Here is a 16,770-nt window from a genome sequence, read left to right as displayed (position 1 = left end):
TAAGACAACTAGGTTAATTCGGACATGATTTCTAGTTGTTTAGTAGTTAGGACTGAGTTCACTTTGATGTGTTTGGACTGAATTCTGAATTTTTTAACATGGTATTGTTCATGATCTCGACCTATCTATTTTGGATACGTTGATTGATATTTTTTAATAGACTTTTACATTATAAAGTGAATACAGCAGCAGAAGTGCGAAACACAAGGCTTCTTGGAAGCTTTATCAAAAATAAAAAAAAAAAAAAAAAAAGTTCTATGAAGTATGAACAAGAAGGTATGCTAGCATGTTTTCTTTTTATTTGGACGCTAGCACGTTCTTGTAAACAATAAAATACATCTTTCTGATCGGTATGAAACTTTTAATTGTCTAGCTATACAAGAGCACAGTTTTTGGCGAACAATTACCAATAATAAACACTTAAATTAGTCTCTTCAATATACTGCCATAAAGCTCAAAATGAACAAAAAAAATCATCTGAAAGAAAATTGAATCTCTTCCAAAGTTCTTCCTTTCGTCTCTGGAACCCATATTGTCACGAATGCCACTGTGAAAGCACTCACAATCATGTAGATGGTAAAGGTTCCTGTTGGAAGAGTTCCAATGAGAAACAAGTAAATGGTAAAGAAACAATTATAACAGTAAATGCGGATTGCTCTATCCTTGGTTTCAAATTCGTTGATTAATTTACTAATGAATATGTTCATTGGAAATTATCTCAAGGTGTTCCAAGTGCAATACATTCACATATTCATGAGAGAGAGAGAGAGAGAGAGAAGGGGGACCTCCAGAACTCCAATCCAAGAGCAAATTTGCAGTCATGGTAACGACCCATGACATGAACCAATTGCCAAGCGTTGCTACGCTTCCGGCAAGGCCCTTGATATTGACAGGAAGAATCTGCATTGACATATTAATTATTATAAGCAGTACATAATCTTTAGGGATGACGAAGTAAAGAATAACTGATCCATGCCAGAAGCCTTGTGACTTGGTTAGAGAAACAATGATACAAATTTCTACTACCCAAGCCCCTTCGTCCATTTTTGTAACTAGGATTTTCTTGTTACATTTCAAGTTTCAAGTAACTAGTTTCTTGTAAGTTGACTATAGAAGTCGGTAGAATTAATCGAAATTAAAGTTCTTTAGGGATGGAAGCTGGGCATTTTAGTTCTCTACTTTGCCCTTTAACCCTTTCCATGCAAGAAAATGATATTGAACCAAAATATTGGCGATGAACAGGGTATGCTAGTCTGAAGGGAAAAAGACTATTACCAAGACCGGCAGTGAAACAATACCCACCTATTAAGATCAAAATTGTGGTCTCAAGTTCCTTAGGAAGGATACTACCAGGCCAGGCAATTTAAAATATTACAAAGTAACTATAGGTACCTCAGACATTATAAGCCAAGGAATGGGTCCAAGTCCAAGTGAGAAACCAATTGCCATTCCCTGAAAGGAAGCAAGGCAGGCAACAAAAATGTTAGCAACCGAGTCATCTGGGTTAATATCCAAAAATAAAGCAACGACAGATGTGACATGCCAGAACAAATTATATTCAAAATGAAGACATACCACGACCCCGACTATTGATATGATGCCCAATATGCTATAAAGACTTGAATCATCTGATGTGAAACCCTGTGATTAATTAACAATAATGAGGGAAAATTTTGGAGAATACACCCTATAAGCAATGCAATGGAATCTTGTCAGGGCTAATCCTGATTTCTGACGAAGCCTTTGTCAGCAAAATTCATAAGGTGCTACCTTCATATAGAATGCTATGGCAACAATCAGGAGGCTAAAAGTCATCACAGAAGAAGAGACCTGCAACAAATAGAATAATGTATAATCTAAGAGTTATGTATATCATACTATCTCCATCCTCCAAATTAAATAGTTATTGACTGACTGATGAGTAATTGTTTCAATGAAACTCACTATAAGAAGAAGCCTACGACCAGTTTTGTCCACCAACCATGTTGCTACTCCTGTGGCGATGACCTAAATGCATAGAGATCTACATTATATTATAACTATGACTCAAACATTCATCTTGTTCCGAGGAGGGTTTACAATTCCCAAGATGTTTGAAAAAGGTACCTGAATAGCACCAAGTGCACATGTGGCCACATTACTAGAAGAAATCCCTGCTCAACATGACAGGAAAAAAAATTGGGTATATTTAACTTTAACAATGCAGAGCAGTATAAATTGCAGCCTTCATTCTGTTACTACCAATGTACATAACCAATAAGGGGCAGAAACCCTAGCAGGACATGGGCTAGTGCCGCACATAAAGCAAGTCGTCTATTCATCAATGGAACCCTTTAAATCCTGTGTTCGATTTTCTAAAGAGCGCATAATCCCCATTTAGAGAAAGAAGAAAATGCAGAAATTGTAGGTGAGAAGTAGCTTATACACACCAGCAGCTTCAAAAATCGTACTGGAATAGAACAGAACACCATTAATTCCACTGAGCTGTTGCAGCATTAGCAACCCGATTCCAATCTGAGCCAAATTGTTTGCAATAAACAAATAGATTATGTTGTCTTACCAACAAGTTAGAAGCAACAGAAAGAAAATAAAAATAAAATGGCAATAAAATTATTGCTACCATCAGAGGAAACCAATATCTCCTCCGTTTCAGTTCTGCAAAACGTATTGTGGTTCTTTTACTTGTTGATGCTACAGATCTCTGCAATGCAAGGTAGAGAAAATTCAGATAGGTGACTCCATAAAAGGATAAAACAATCAAATTTTACTATTTCAGTAACATTTAATATTGGTGGACTTTTTGTCCTCATGACAAAAAAATGTCTACTCAGTTTTATTACCTTAATTTCATTCACTTCAATAGAAATATCAGTATCAAAACCACGGAGAACTTGCAAAGAAGCTTCAAAATCTTCCGTCATTCCCATTTTCGCCTAAATTCATGAATAACCTCGCATCAACAAGCCATGTCAACATATCTAACTATGGTAGCCAGGATAAAAAACCATAGCAACCAAAGTAGCAACTTGATTAAGCTTACCAGCCACCGAGGAGATTCTGGGATGAAAAACAGACCAGGTATCAAAACCAGACATGGTAATATTCCTGCAAAATGAGAGGTGGAAAACCTATATCATTCAGAAATGCTACTTCTAATTTCTTTTCATTAGTGATTCAAGGTATTCTCAGCGACCCAAAACTTTTGGTATTAAGACTTAAGAATGGTGACAATGAGTGACTGAAGGTGTTCATAGCTCTAACTAGTGATTAAAAGTAATCTGAGTGTAGATTATGGTACTTTACAAGGCGAGACAAATTAAAGACCTAATACCTCAGAAGTTTTCTTAAATAAACGGGGGAAAACAGCAAGTAAAGAGTTTTTATACTTTGATGTAGATAAAAAATCATGCGATTTTGAATTATAGTTTATTTAGAAGTCTACGTCCTTTTCAATTAGTTTTAGGTCTTATTTATCTTTTATTTAAGTTAGTATTATTGTTAGGACAATATTATAGGGTTTTATTTAAGTTTTAGAATCGATGGCATTATCATAATTTCTAGGTTAGTTAGAAAAGCGAGATTAAGTATTTATTAGTGTTTTATTATGATATTTTAGGAATTCTATTATTTGGCGAACAAGTAGTATCTTTTAGGGGTCAATTAGGAGTCTGTCTGATTTCATTTTAGGGTTTCTCTATTTAAGGATTGTAACCTTCCGTGCTATAGACGACTGATGAATACCCACACCGGCCCATAAGGCCCAAGGTAGAACTACAACCCAGAAAACCGGCTTACTAGGTGAGGGTGCCTTGGATCCTTATAAACTAGAGTTGGTAGCCCTATTTTTTCGATGTGGGATACTCATCAACGACTTTAGACTTTTATTCAATTAAAATACAGAATTTTCTGTTGGGTTTTAACCCTAAAGACTCCTTTGAGTCGATTCTATCGTCCCTTCTTCTAATCTCTTTCGTTCAAATCTTTATTCTGCTATTCTTTATTGTTGTCATCAATTTTTCGCTGCATCATACTTGTATATTGCATGAAAGAAAATAGATGATGCAGTGCAGCCACAAAACAGTGAAGGAAGGAGGACAAAGCAAATTCAAAAGTCACAGAAACTTGAAGTCAAATCTGAACATGCAGTATATTGTACTTGGAACTTGCTGAGCCTTTTTATTTTCTTAAGTAAATAATTAATGGTCCTATTCATGATCTTCCTTTTGCAAATACTTATACATATACATGTAATATAAACTATCTCATGCAGAAAATGAAGTATTTGAGATCATTCCAGCAATAAAGGCAATATGCTATTAGATTGTGCTATGCAAGCAATCTGAAATTTGATGCCATGAACTCTATATCTTCTTATGGTTTTTGTTTTTTTTTTTGACAAGCATCAGCTTGCTTTCTTCCTCTAAGCAGGAGTCACTGGAATGTGGAGTGGGAAGGGGCAGAGGTAGGCAGAGAACTAGAAATTGTTTTTTGAAACAGTTGTGGTTGCCAAAGGAAATCTTGAAAAGGATTACCCAGAACTGCAAGTATTCTCCATTGAACAAAAAGTCCCAGCAGATAAGCCAGCAATATTCCAATTGTGACAGAGAGCTACATCACAAAATGTTAAAAAATTACATGGGAAGTTATTGAAGTTTCCCAAAACTACGCATTGACAAATGATGAAAATCACACACTAGCAATAAGATGAGCTATCAAACATAGGAAACCTGATTCACTGAGCCCAAAGCCCCTCTCATATTTTGAGGCGCAATCTCAGCAATATAAACAGGAACCTGCACCAGATCATCAACAAAGAGCAGTCAATAACTTCTTAACATAAATTATAAAGTAGAACACCAAGATTGAAGCACAATGTTACCGTGTATGAGATGATTCCTACACCAAATCCTTCCAACAACCTTCCCATGTAGAGAAAAGAAGAATCCTAGTAAAGCATTGAACTGGATCATAATTCATAAGGCAAGATGCTTAAGCCGCATTCTGCATAAAGCACTAACTAATAGTAAGACTCACCCTGGCAAAAGAGATAGCAAGCCACCCTATAATATTGGGAATGGCAGCAATCATTAAAGACTGCAATCAATACAAGCCAGTAAGAACCAGTTATCCAAAGCAAAAGAAGAAAGAATCCTTTAGCATAATTTGATGCCAAAAAGGGGGTTGATTACAGCATACCCCTTTTCGCCCAATATACTCAGCAATCTGACCGCTGGATATGGCCCCAACCATGGCTCCCACATTCGATAAGGAAGCAAACAGAGAATACTAAAGCAAGTAACTGGGTTAGAAATGAAATTCAACTCTAGAAAATAAACATGGAAAAGAGTTCAAGAATGGAAAAAGTAAAGACATGCACCTCAGAAACCGTGAGCTTAAGATCCTTAGTGATTGCAGTTTGGGTGGGAGAGGAATAACCAGACTGTAACAATAATTCAAAATTAAAAACAAGTGCGAAAATCAATTAGAAATTCTCATTTCTTGTGCTTGGGTTCCACAAGATGCAAACAAGCTCAATTATACATAATTACATATCATCGCTTTTAAACCAAAAATTGAAATTAATCCATAACAGATTCAATAACTTGATTAAACAAGACCAGCAGCCCTGTAAAACTTCAGTTGACGATCAGTTCTTCATCTGTTGTTCTTCTAAGACTGGCTAACTACAAGACAGACGCAAGTAGGAAAGAAAAACAGCGAGAGAGAGAGAGAGAATCCTCACCGTGAAGCCAAACTGAATAGGACCCAAGGCCACAATCAGAACACACGCCACAACAGAGATGGAACTCTCTCGAATTGCCTGCGACGAGCCCATAGTGCTAGACTGCCTTGAACCCATCCTGTACCAACTCCCAGTGTGCAGGAAGGGCTTCCCCATATCCCTTACATCCTCTGAATCGTCCCTGAAACTCATCTCTCCCTATCCCCACGATCCCTCCCAGGAACTGCTCGAATGTTTATGTATCTGTTCGATAAAATGCCTGAAAGAGAAGGTTAAATCACAAATGATACATTGGACTCGTGGTCCCGCTCACCATGTCACATTGGACTCGGGGATCAAAATCGTCTCATAATATGACGTCGTTTTGTCCACTCTGGACATATTCTATCTCATTCAATCATGTACTATGTTTGATGTAGATTTTTGTCCGTTTTGACTTTTGTCAGTAGAGTAGAGGGGACTTCCATCAATCACATGCTCCACCTAGCAGTCGTCCTTATGTTTGTATGACATGAGTGTCATGAGACCAGGATATATAGAACATTGTTACAAAATCCAGTTCATATATTATAAAACAATTTCATCCTCCGCTTTGGGTCAAAAGGCTCCACAATAGTATATGTAGAATATTGTTAGAAAATTCAGTTCAAACACTATAAACCAATATTGTTCTTTGGGACAAAAGGTCGTATGATTTTGTTCTTTTCGGTAGGGTCGGCCTTATCCATTTTGGTGTCGAAAGCGGCACAGTAAAGTGATGTCTTGTTGGGAAAAAAAATCACAAAGTGAGACTATACTTACGATCTCTAGTGAAGAAGAGGAAAGAGAGAAGGCAAGTTAGGGTTTATTTTTTTTGTTGGAATTGTAGTCTAGTGTAGAGTTTGAACTAGGTTATGGGTTGAATAATGAAAAAATTTGATGCCCAAAACCCTTGTTTTGGTTGCTTTATCCAAGGGTCGGCCTTGTTTCTTGGGCCGTCACTATTAGTTCTTAGGCATATATAACGTATTGATTGTATGAGAGGGGGCTGAAGTGAACCCTTACTTTTATATACCATTCAATTAGGTTATGTCAATCAAATTACAAATATGAGATAAAGTCTTAGCAAATACATTATATTTTGTGGAAATAATTAGTATTGGGAAATAATAAAAAATTGTGGATTAGGACAACTAAGATAAACAAATATTTGCATAGCGAATATCAAATATTTGTACGAGTCGGACTTGAGAGCTCCGTAATTTCTTATAGTCTACAATTCATATCCAATTATGAAGAAAAAGTTGTACATGAAAAAACAAAAATATGGTGTGATATGACACATCTCTCAAGCCATTGAATTTCAATTATAGACTCTACAATTTGAAACTAATTGCGGAGCCTCCTAATCCGTACAAGTCACGAGTGGTCCGTCCAACGTCCATGAATTTCCCTTTTAAGTTGAAAGTTGAAGTAGGTGAATCCACCTAAAGCCTAAAGGGGCTGGGCCAGTGATCTAGGCCCGATTCTTGACCTATGACCCATCACCCCATCGGGCCCACACAATAATAGCCTTTTTTGCGAGGGAAACATGGGCTTCAGTATTGATCTTAGGCCCACAATGGCCCGCCTGAACTGGGCTCGACTCATATTTAGAAAAAGAACCTCGCTCACACGCGCTTCGATGGAACGTGGGAGGTACTGCTTCTCTTCACCACTTGCAAAGCAAAGTAAGAAAGAAAACCAGTCAATCGTCTCTAATTTTACTTCCAGATTATAACTGTATATCCATACCAAACCCTCAATGCCTCTACTTTTTACCGTATATTAAACCACCGTCACCGCCTCTCCCGTTACCATCAGTCGAGTCAACCACCGGCGATCGCTCATGGGCGGCGAGCAAACACAGACTCAGACCCACGCTCATACTCATTTGCAAACTCTGCTCCAAACTCAATCGCATCCCCGGGTGCAGCCACCGACGCAGCCTCATCAGGACTCAGCCGCCGCTCCCCAAACCCAAACCTCCGCCGAATTGGCTAATGTTCCTCTCCAGACCGCCCCTCCTCCTTCCAAAATCCCCCTACGTCCTCGAAAAATTCGGAAACTCTCTCCGGAAACCGCCGTGGAGCCCAATTCCTCGGATAATTCCAACGCTGGTACAATCCCTAGTAAGCCGACATCGAGGGCCACCAAAGCCAAAACGAATACGCCACGAGCTATAGTTGTCCCAAGATTTGCTGCGAGGTCGTTGTCTTGCGAGGGCGAATTTGAAATAGCGATCCGTCATCTAAGAGACGCCGATCCGTTGCTTGCTTCTCTCATTGATATCCATCCGCCTCCGACTTTCGACTCCTTCCACACTCCTTTTCTTGCCCTAACTCGAAGTATTCTCTATCAGCAACTCGCGTTCAAGGCTGGGACTTCTATCTACACTCGCTTCATTGCTCTATGTGGTGGCGAGGCCGGGGTCCTACCCGATACTGTTCTCGCTTTGACACCACAGCAGCTCCGTCAAATTGGAGTCTCAGGGCGGAAAGCCAGTTATCTTCACGATCTTGCTAAGAAGTACAAGAATGGGATATTGTCGGACTCGGCAATTTTAAATATGGATGACAAGTCGCTCTTTACAATGCTTACAATGGTGAATGGAATTGGTTCTTGGTCTGTTCATATGTTTATGATTTTCTCCCTGCATAGGCCGGACGTGCTTCCAATCAATGACCTCGGAGTGCGTAAGGGAGTGCAGTTGCTGTACAATTTGGAGGAGTTGCCGCGGCCATCGCAGATGGACCAGTTGTGCGAGAAATGGAGGCCATACCGGTCAGTAGCATCGTGGTACCTTTGGAGGTTCGTAGAAGCAAAGGGTGCTCCTTCCAGCGCTGCTGCTGTGGCAGCAGCTGCTGGTATGCAACTGCAACAGCAGGATGAGCACCAGCACCAGCAGCAACCGCAGCTTATTGATCCAATTAATAGCATTCTCAACCTTGGGTATAATCCTTCCCTATTTTAGCTCTGCCTTTGGCTGTATATGGCATGCCTCATCCATGTCTAACGTGCTTGATTGTTTTTCATTGCATATAGTTGGTTTAGGTTCTTGCTTTTTTAAAATGAAAATTTCACTTGTTTGGCGACCTTATTTGATTTTGAATATTGCTTTTGTATGCCATTCAGTCCCTGTACGTCCCATGGAGCTGTACGAGTGCTTGAACCCCAGTTCTTGTTACTTGATTTCAAACATCTGTGCGTTATTGATTTGGTGATAGTAAACTGTACTTGGCCTTTTTCACCTGAGACGTTGAGTAAATGCAAAAGTGTGGCTTGAAATGATCAGTCTTCTGGAATAAGAGTTGGTGATGCTGCTGAAACAGTTTGAATATGCTTTATTTTAAGATGGACTATGCCTAACGTAATTATTGGATTGGATGCATGCTGCTAGTAGTAGAAGCATTGCTATTGTTCCCCAAACAAATCTTCTCATTCTTGGACGCGTATGTTCCTTGATAGTGTAGCCTGTAGTTTTATTTGAGATGAAAAGTTTCATGATGGTCAACATGTAAACATGCCTCAGCATGTTATATTACATTAGAAGAAATTGAATAGGGATGGGGAAAAGAGCAAATATCATGACTGAAAATCTTTGGAGAACCTTTTACAAACAAAAGTTGAGAATCATAATTGATCCATGAGTTTGAGTTAATCTTTTACATTTAGAGGAGTGTCTTGGACATGAGAGGCATGTGATATAGATGGCTAATGTTTCTCCCTGCATATTGGGCAGGATTAATTTGACATGTGATCTTAGGGAAAAGCAAGATTGGATAATCGGTACTACTATGGAAGACAATTATTTGTTGACACGTAACGTACTAGAAGATGCATGATTGATCTAACCATTTGCAGTATGGGGAAAAAGTAGACACCTGGAAGCCTAGTCAACTTCCTATTTATCATTTAAAGATAAGAGATTGAAGAAGAGAAAGAGCTAGGTTATTGAATTTGGGATTCTAGCTTGGACTTTTTCATCGGCAAGGCATTATCTTAGAGCAGATTGAGGTTCATTGGTGTGGTTAAATAATCATCACCATCTTTAGGGTCGTTTACATGAGTTGATAAGAGAGATGAGTTCAAGTCCACTACATGGATTATCCTTTGCCGCATGTCCCATGGTTGGACAAGTATAAAAAATGTAGTCAGTTATATGATTCAAGATGAATAATGGCCTGCTTGTATGATGGGTTGTGAGATGGCTCTGGTAATCACATCCATTCTGCATTCCGTGCAATAAGTGGGAGTGGTCACAAAGCAAAGCTGTGGGGGTACTCATGCAAAATTTTAGTAGCTGAAAGCTTGGGCATTTGGCACCTTAGGAGATGAGTGTTTTCCCTCTTATCTAGTCAAAATATTGGACAAGACTGCTGAAATTCATTTAAAAAAATTGTAATCTTAAATTGTCGATAGCTCCTTTTATAGGACATTATAGAATGCAAAGCTGCAATGCTTTCCCCTTTGTTGTTTTGCTCATTTTGAGATTTTGAAAATGCGCAGTGCAATATGAGCCGCCCTTCCAAACTCAAGTCAAGTCAGTCTTGAGATGGGTTTATATGCTTCTTGCTGCTATAATATCCGAAAGGAAATAAAAAATCTATGCAAAGAGGTTGAAACCTAAGATTAATTTATTGATTTGTTGTTGCTGCTGCGGTTTTGGAAAATATGCCCTCATGATGGAAAATTTTGAAGTCTAAGGCTGAAGCTGGGATTTGTGGTGGAAATACACCTGGAGATGTATTTGTTCCAATGGTTCCCAAAAATTGTCATTTCACTTGTGACCATTTCATTAAGTATGCGAGATCAGTTTTATTGTTTTTGCCTTGGACTTGGCAACAGGGATATGGGGCTTTCTAGCCTTTTCTTTGAGACTTGGTTGCTTCTATGGGGATTAAGAACAATGTTTCAGTGGCCAACTTGTGAAGTGTATGCTTAGGACTTAGGAGGGCTCTTGGTGATTATTCCCAAACATTTCCTTCACAACAGCTACTCGAACTCTTCATGATGGGGTTAATGCTTCTGCAGTAGAAGTCACCATCCAAACTGTTTATCAGTATGAGCTTCACATAATTTTTTGAATTTAGTAAACAGAGTGGACGTCTATATTGTAGGGGCCTTGTCCGCTTAAATGATTCCATGGTTTTTGGGTCTAGATTTTATAAAATATACTGCCTTACTCAGATTTTGTGAGACGATTTATTCAAACATAATTTTACATGTTCAGAAAATTGCTTGGAAATCCAAAATTGGTTTACAACCTTCCCTACTGAAACCGAAGAAGTGGGTGGCAAATGGCAATGAATACTCCTCCTTGTGTTGATGTACAGAGCACTCTGAAAATCCCACCACTGAAATCTTCGTATGACTATATATATATTGTATATGTAGGTGCCTTTAACGGACTCTAATATGCCTGAGGTGCCCCCGCTGGTGCATATCCAGCTGATCCAGTCGAGTCTGAGAATGCATCTGATGGAGGTAACGCTTCGTCTGCTGGTGGTGGGCTTTCGGAGATAAAACCAAGACCCCTGAAACACAAATTCCAATTAGAACTCTGTTCTATAACCAAAAGGAAAGTTAATTCTAAATGCATTGAAAAATTTAAAATCAACACTATAATTCCTCAACGGTCTGGCATAATCCAACACAACTCCACTCATAATGACTAATGGCATATGAAGAACAAATTGGTGAGAGGCCCACTTCTCAAACGGACAATGTGTTTGAGAAAAGAATTTTAACGTTTCGTGTCACAAAATAAACTCACTCACTCAAGCTTGTTTTTGGCCCAATCAGTCCAGGTACCGTAGGAATCTTTGGCATCATCCATCATTTCAACTGCATTGTTTCGAAGGTTCTTTGTTGCGTCCTCTTCGCCTGAGGCAACGCCTTTCAATTGATCGAGTAAGTATTCAGCAGTTTCAAACGTACCCATTACCGAATGGATTGAGAGGGTTACTGCCAGCAAGAACACCAGAGAAAAACCCAACCTTCCCATGCTCTTTTCTGTTTTTCTTTAGTAGAAACAGAGTATAATCAGCTTTTTTTTTTTTTAGTATTTTTTTCTTTGTAGTATGAACAGAGAGCGCACACGATGGTTTGAAAATGGTGTCCTTTTGGTTCCATTTATACTGTCTGGAGAACTTGACCGTCGGAGGCCATCCGTTTCTCTCGCACGAATTTGTGATTTTTACAATCAAAGAGATGATGAAAGGTTGAATTTCAATTTGACCAGTCAACGAACCGTAATAATAGAAAACAAAAGGGTCGAAGCAACTTAGACCATGTCTCATATTATAGCTAATTAACAATGGTAAAATGTAATATCGACGGGGATGTAGCTCAGATGGTAGAGCGCTCGCTTAGCATGCGAGAGGTACGGGGATCGATACCCCGCATCTCCATTTTATTTTATTTTAAAAATTTAGCCATCCCGCCTTTTAGATCTTATTTTTTGAAAAGCCGGTTTTTTTTTTCCTTCCTCTTTCTGCTTCCGGGGCCGGAGATTTCGTCGATCGACTTCCGGAAAAAGGTTAGTAGTACTTCTAACCACATTTCTCTGCATATTTAACGATTATACACACATACAGTCTGGTCGCGAATTCTTGATTTGCTTTTAGGTTTCTGATTGAACTTTGATTTGCTTTTAGATTTCCGATTAAATTTATCAGAACAAAAATAATTGCAGCCCCAATTTTGCATTTATATTTGTGGCTAGAAGTGTCGGTTCCTGCATTAGATATTGACAGTGAGAGTAGAAAGAACTTGGTCAAAACCTAAATTCTGATATTTGGGAATAATGTGTTGATGGTTGATGATGATGGGGTTTGTGTTTGTTTTAGGGATGATAATGTGTGTATATTACTTTTACTCATCAGAACTATTCAGATTATCCGATTGTTACACTATCAGCGTTTGAAATATAGTATTCTTTATATCTGTTTCTGTCCATGAAACGGTAACATGGTTTTTGTGTTTTTTATGTGCCGCTGTCACTTTGCTGCGCTGCTTGAAAAGAAGTTTAATAAGAAAGATTTTCAGAGGATTAAGTGACAGATCACAAAACACACTTCTTTAGTATATCACTTGAGAACCGATTATAGTAAGTACATACTTAGGGTTAGGGACGATAGAAACATAATAATTTGCATTTTTCGTGTTCATTGTACACGTCCAAGTTTGTTTCTTTAGGGGCTTGTAGTAGTATTGGCCACACTCATGCTTGCATATTAGATTCTTAAATTCTTCATAAGCCTGCACGTTACAAAAAAAACAAGGAAGCACTTGTTACATCATTTGAGTCAGCTAACAAATTAAATAACCCCAGGTTAATCCATGGCTTAATTGCCATTTTTGATGAATTTTCTATTGGACTTCTGATCCAAAACTCTCTCTCTCCCCTTATACCCTTATATATATATATATACATACATTAACCGGCTTTGGACACGGTAGGCTGCAAGAAGTTTTCTGCTTTCGAGTTCTAGTGCTGCCAAAAGTTTCAGCAAGTCTAGGGATTAATGAAGTTGGGAAGAGGACTATGAAATCTAAATTACAAAATTTGAAGCATCATGCTATGTTTCTTATCAACACTAGAAGCACCGGGTTGTCTATATTAGTTTATCTGTTGAGCTCCAAATTATAGGGCCTTGAGCATCTGAACAAAAAACAACTAGGATGAGATTTTGTGTGGACCATTTTTTAGTAAGTTAAGTGGAGTATGGATAGAATATAATAGACAATATCCTGAAGAGATAAATAATTAAAGGGTCGGTATTTGGTGTGAACTATAGCGTCCGAAAGAGGAGAGGGAAATGGATGACATGCTAGAGGAAACATGGATGATTAATAAGCATTGGAGAGAAACAAAAGCTGCAATGTTGTGCTGCAATTTCATACCTTGAAGCTTTTTGGGCGGAAGAATAATATTGAATGATGCTGAAGAACACAGAATATGCTAAGCATTGTGGAGCTTTTCGATGAAATGTTGGCAAAAAGAGACGAAGCAGTCTAGTACAGGTGAATGCTTATATTTTGGTGACAATGCATATGCGAGACTTGCCATAAATCTAAGAAAGGGTAATAGTTTTGAATAGTATGAATATGTGTGTGACATTGATCCTGGTTATGGAGATGATGTTTTTGATAACTTGCCATTGGCCTATTCCTTTATTACTGACATTGTGGCCCCATTATGAAGCATTTTGTTAGGTGGAACTTTGAAGGGGTATGGAAGAAGAGAGAGAGAGAGAGTTGTGTAGTGAGGAGACCATATGCTTGCAGTTGTGAAAGAATGGGTAAGAGAAGACTACCTTTGTGTATCACCAATTCCTCCATTGTTGATACGAGTGGCTTTGTAATTGGGTAGTGGGACTTGACCAGATTCTATATACATGAGATCTTCAACAAGGCGATCATAGTGCCTTTTTACTTCTTCAGTAGATTTGCCACCCACAGCATTGGCCACATTTTGCCAGCGGTCTGGAGTATCCTTGTCATAAACAGCCAATGCCTTTTCAAAAAGCTTGTTCTGTTTAGCTGTCCAAGAGGAGTTAAGGGAGCTTGATGCCATGTCTCTTGAGGTTGAAACAGGAATGTTAATCCTGAGCAGGAGATAGCCTATACCACAGCTTAACTGAGTTAGGTGCAAAAATTAATTGCTAGTGAGAAGGGATAGTGTCAAGGTAGAACCGGAGAACCCACAAAAGGGAAAGAGAACTAAGAGTGAAAGAAAGTGGAGACGACCTCAGTCAAGGGAGAAGATTGAAGTCAAGGGATAGTATGCTAAGAGATTGTCATAGCTGCCCCTTATAAGCAGGAGGACCAAAGAAGAGAGAGTGGTGGGGTTCTGCAAGTTGGGGAATATTTTTTTAGGGGCAAGACAAGATGTGGTTCGATTGCTTAGGCAAGCTTAAGAAGGACAAGAACAAAGAAAGAGAATCAGTGTCAAAGGACTGGCTCTTTATAAAGCATTTTCCTTGTCTTTTATAATATCTCTTGCAAGTGGATTTCTATGAGAATTTACCAGCTGTGGGGATTAGATCCCAGTTCTAGTTCTACCCATTGAAATATAGATGCGCTAACAATATTATACCCTATCCCAACCTTCTATACCCCCAAATACACAGTAAAGATTACTTCCCCTGCTTATCTGGGCAACTTGCTTAAGATATACAAAATTCTCATATCATGTTTCTTGAAGGTTGATTGGAGATCCATTATTATTGACAGGGATGATGATAAAAGTGATGGGGCAAAAAGAAACTTAGATTGTCATTTATTATGATTATCTACTGCACCAGAAAAAGTCTGATTTCTGTGGTGATTCTCTTCCTTTTCTTGTTGTATTCAATGATCCATGCCTCAAGCATGTTAGGCTAAAATCTTATGCCTCAGACGGCTGAATTTCTACCTCAAGAGAATAGTGGCCTCATATCCCTTGTAATGTGTGGTTGTTAACATGGAGTAGGTGTTGCGCCGCTACTCAGTTTGTCCTTAAATCAAAATACGTCACTATCTTTGGAACTTGGTAATGATATTTTATCACCTTGATGGTTTGCTAGGAGGTGTGAATCAGCAGAATGAACAGGTGTTGCCCTTGAAGACATTCCAGTGTCAGTTTGTGGTAAGGAGTAAGGACCAAGGAGTGGCAGTTAACTTGATCAACTGAATATTCGTGGGATCAAGTCATACCCAAAATGAGATAAAAACAACAATGATGATGTACAACTGCACATGTTGAGAGAGAAATGTTAAGAGTGGTGGCAAGAATATTAACAAAAGAAACCAATTAGTAGGATTGAAAAGTCACGTTGTGAGAATTGAGTGAAATTTGATTGGGAGACTCGTTTCGACGTGGTTGACAAGACTCTACTATTATACCATTAGTCTCATCCTATTTTTAGCAAATTTCACTATTTAATTTTAGGGTCTCAAATAGGTCTTTTAATGTTTTAGGGACATTTTTTTCATAATTTTGAGTTTTTGTGTTTTTCATTACTTGGGGTTATAGCCTGCCTTGACGCTTGTTATCTTTTATCTTTAAAGAAATATATCAAAATTTGAGAGTGTTTTCTCTCTATTAGGTGGATTTTAGTGTTTTTTTTTAGGTTAAACGTTGGTTAGCCTTAATCATTTGTTTTCATCTCTAAAACCCATAAATGTGGGCATAAATTCGTTTAGGCGGTACCGTATGATATGCCATACAAAATAAAGCCATAATGTCTCAAGGCTCATAGGACAGACTTGCATCTTAATTAGGCATTTTAGGGAATGCAAAACCTACTAATTAAGTTTGATCATTAGGGAAGTCTGCTTGCATTCGTTATTGTAGTGGCTCTTACACCTTTTGTAGGCATTATTTTCACATGCGCGGGTTCTTTTTTCAGCTTTAGTCCTGTGTAAGTCCACTTAGTCCAGTGTGTGACGTTCCAATATTGTGTACTGTAACTTGACTTCTTAACTATAAAGGATTGTTTTTGATAGAGTTGCATGACGTTTTGTGATTCCGGAAGCAAGCTTCTTGGTCCTGCTCCTGACAGTGTTTTTTTTATTTTTTTTATTATGAGCCCACATCAACCACTTGGCGATAGTTTAGTTGGTCATCTTTTAGGATTTAGCACGTATGGTGTCTGAGGTCAAGAATTCGAACCAATCAATCATGATATTTCCTCATGGAATCCTGGTTTCGTGGGCTTGTTCCACTTTCGAGTCCCTAACCTACATGGGTTTCGGCTTAATCTTACATGTCGTTGTTCTAGCACTCCAAGGTTTACGTCCACTCAGTTATTCGAAAAACATGTTGAAATAAGTGATTCCTCGATTTAAAAAAAAATTAAAGAAAAAAAGAAGAGTCCACATCCCATTTTATGCATGTCTTTGGTCTTCTGCTTGAGAAAGTACGATGATGCTTGGGGGAGGGAGGGACTGGTTCATGCATGGCGCATTCAGGTAAATGCGCTTGGAATCTCATTAAAATACATCAAATCTTCGATATATAT

General features: G+C 38.5%; 4 protein-coding genes and 1 non-coding gene across 8 annotated transcripts; 2 read left to right on the top strand and 3 right to left on the bottom strand.

The window, feature by feature from the left end:
- Positions 1 to 265: 265 nt before the first annotated feature.
- Positions 266 to 6,063, bottom strand: LOC120011091 (sugar transporter ERD6-like 6). The gene is made up of 18 exons (XM_038862132.1): positions 5,744 to 6,063; positions 5,378 to 5,440; positions 5,197 to 5,286; positions 5,035 to 5,094; positions 4,880 to 4,945; positions 4,728 to 4,793; positions 4,533 to 4,608; positions 3,041 to 3,105; positions 2,841 to 2,933; positions 2,621 to 2,701; positions 2,430 to 2,514; positions 2,107 to 2,153; positions 1,945 to 2,007; positions 1,771 to 1,830; positions 1,576 to 1,641; positions 1,393 to 1,452; positions 786 to 900; positions 266 to 586 (listed from the first exon to the last, which is right to left on the bottom strand). Exons 1-18 carry the CDS (start codon positions 5,933 to 5,935, stop codon positions 474 to 476), a joined length of 1,461 nt encoding a protein of 486 aa, XP_038718060.1. The 5' UTR covers positions 5,936 to 6,063; the 3' UTR covers positions 266 to 473.
- A 1,414-nt stretch (positions 6,064 to 7,477) lies between these two features.
- Positions 7,478 to 11,183, top strand: LOC120011429 (probable DNA-3-methyladenine glycosylase 2). Of its 4 annotated transcripts, none has more exons than XM_038862535.1 (2): positions 7,478 to 8,713; positions 9,504 to 10,233. In XM_038862535.1, the coding sequence occupies exons 1-2, from the start codon at positions 7,611 to 7,613 to the stop codon at positions 9,604 to 9,606; spliced, it is 1,206 nt and encodes a 401-aa protein (XP_038718463.1). In that variant the 5' UTR covers positions 7,478 to 7,610; the 3' UTR covers positions 9,607 to 10,233. The 4 variants fall into 4 exon arrangements, with proteins under 4 accessions (XP_038718463.1, XP_038718461.1, XP_038718465.1 ...); XM_038862533.1 differs by lacking the exon at positions 9,504 to 10,233 and adding an exon at positions 8,897 to 9,090; XM_038862537.1 differs by lacking the exon at positions 9,504 to 10,233 and adding an exon at positions 11,159 to 11,183 and having other exon boundaries at positions 7,479 to 8,713.
- On the bottom strand, positions 11,164 to 11,957 carry LOC120011431. Its single transcript, XM_038862538.1, has 2 exons — positions 11,542 to 11,957; positions 11,164 to 11,298 (listed from the first exon to the last, which is right to left on the bottom strand). Exons 1-2 carry the CDS (start codon positions 11,766 to 11,768, stop codon positions 11,175 to 11,177), a joined length of 351 nt encoding a protein of 116 aa, XP_038718466.1. The 5' UTR covers positions 11,769 to 11,957; the 3' UTR covers positions 11,164 to 11,174.
- A 144-nt stretch (positions 11,958 to 12,101) lies between these two features.
- TRNAA-AGC lies at positions 12,102 to 12,174 on the top strand. The gene has a single exon. It is a non-coding gene; the product is annotated as a tRNA-Ala (tRNA).
- Positions 12,175 to 12,820: 646 nt separating this feature from the next.
- Positions 12,821 to 14,925, bottom strand: LOC120010690 (protein RADIALIS-like 5). Its single transcript, XM_038861481.1, has 2 exons — positions 14,083 to 14,925; positions 12,821 to 13,024 (listed from the first exon to the last, which is right to left on the bottom strand). Exons 1-2 carry the CDS (start codon positions 14,340 to 14,342, stop codon positions 13,000 to 13,002), a joined length of 285 nt encoding a protein of 94 aa, XP_038717409.1. The 5' UTR covers positions 14,343 to 14,925; the 3' UTR covers positions 12,821 to 12,999.
- Between the last annotated feature and the right edge of the window lie 1,845 nt (positions 14,926 to 16,770).

The sequence above is a fragment of the Tripterygium wilfordii genome, chromosome 12, assembly GCF_013401445.1.
Source record: "Tripterygium wilfordii isolate XIE 37 chromosome 12, ASM1340144v1, whole genome shotgun sequence".
In the NCBI taxonomy this organism is placed as follows: Eukaryota; Viridiplantae; Streptophyta; class Magnoliopsida; order Celastrales; family Celastraceae; genus Tripterygium; species Tripterygium wilfordii.
This window is presented reverse-complemented; position numbering and strand designations above follow the sequence as displayed.

Bases quoted from the DNA above. Each gene is read 5' to 3' on its own strand.
- LOC120011091 (XM_038862132.1), bottom strand. From the start codon at position 5,935: ATGAGTTTCAGGGACGATTCAGAGGATGTAAGGGATATGGGGAAGCCC. The intron at 4,609-4,727 runs GTTTCCTATGTT...TTTGTGATGTAG, and splicing joins CTTTGGGCTCAGTGAATCAG to CTCTCTGTCACAATTGGAAT. The intron at 2,008-2,106 runs GTACCTTTTTCA...CTATGCATTTAG, and splicing joins GTGCACTTGGTGCTATTCAG to GTCATCGCCACAGGAGTAGC.
- LOC120011429 (XM_038862533.1), top strand. From the start codon at position 7,611: ATGGGCGGCGAGCAAACACAGACTCAGACCCACGCTCATACTCATTTG. The intron at 8,714-8,896 runs GTATAATCCTTC...TATGCCATTCAG, and splicing joins AATAGCATTCTCAACCTTGG to TCCCTGTACGTCCCATGGAG.
- LOC120011431 (XM_038862538.1), bottom strand. From the start codon at position 11,768: ATGGGAAGGTTGGGTTTTTCTCTGGTGTTCTTGCTGGCAGTAACCCTC. The intron at 11,299-11,541 runs GTGAGTGAGTTT...TTTGTGTTTCAG, and splicing joins TGGGCCAAAAACAAGCTTGA to GGGTCTTGGTTTTATCTCCG.
- LOC120010690 (XM_038861481.1), bottom strand. From the start codon at position 14,342: ATGGCATCAAGCTCCCTTAACTCCTCTTGGACAGCTAAACAGAACAAG. The intron at 13,025-14,082 runs GTAGTCTTCTCT...TGTAACGTGCAG, and splicing joins GGAATTGGTGATACACAAAG to GCTTATGAAGAATTTAAGAA.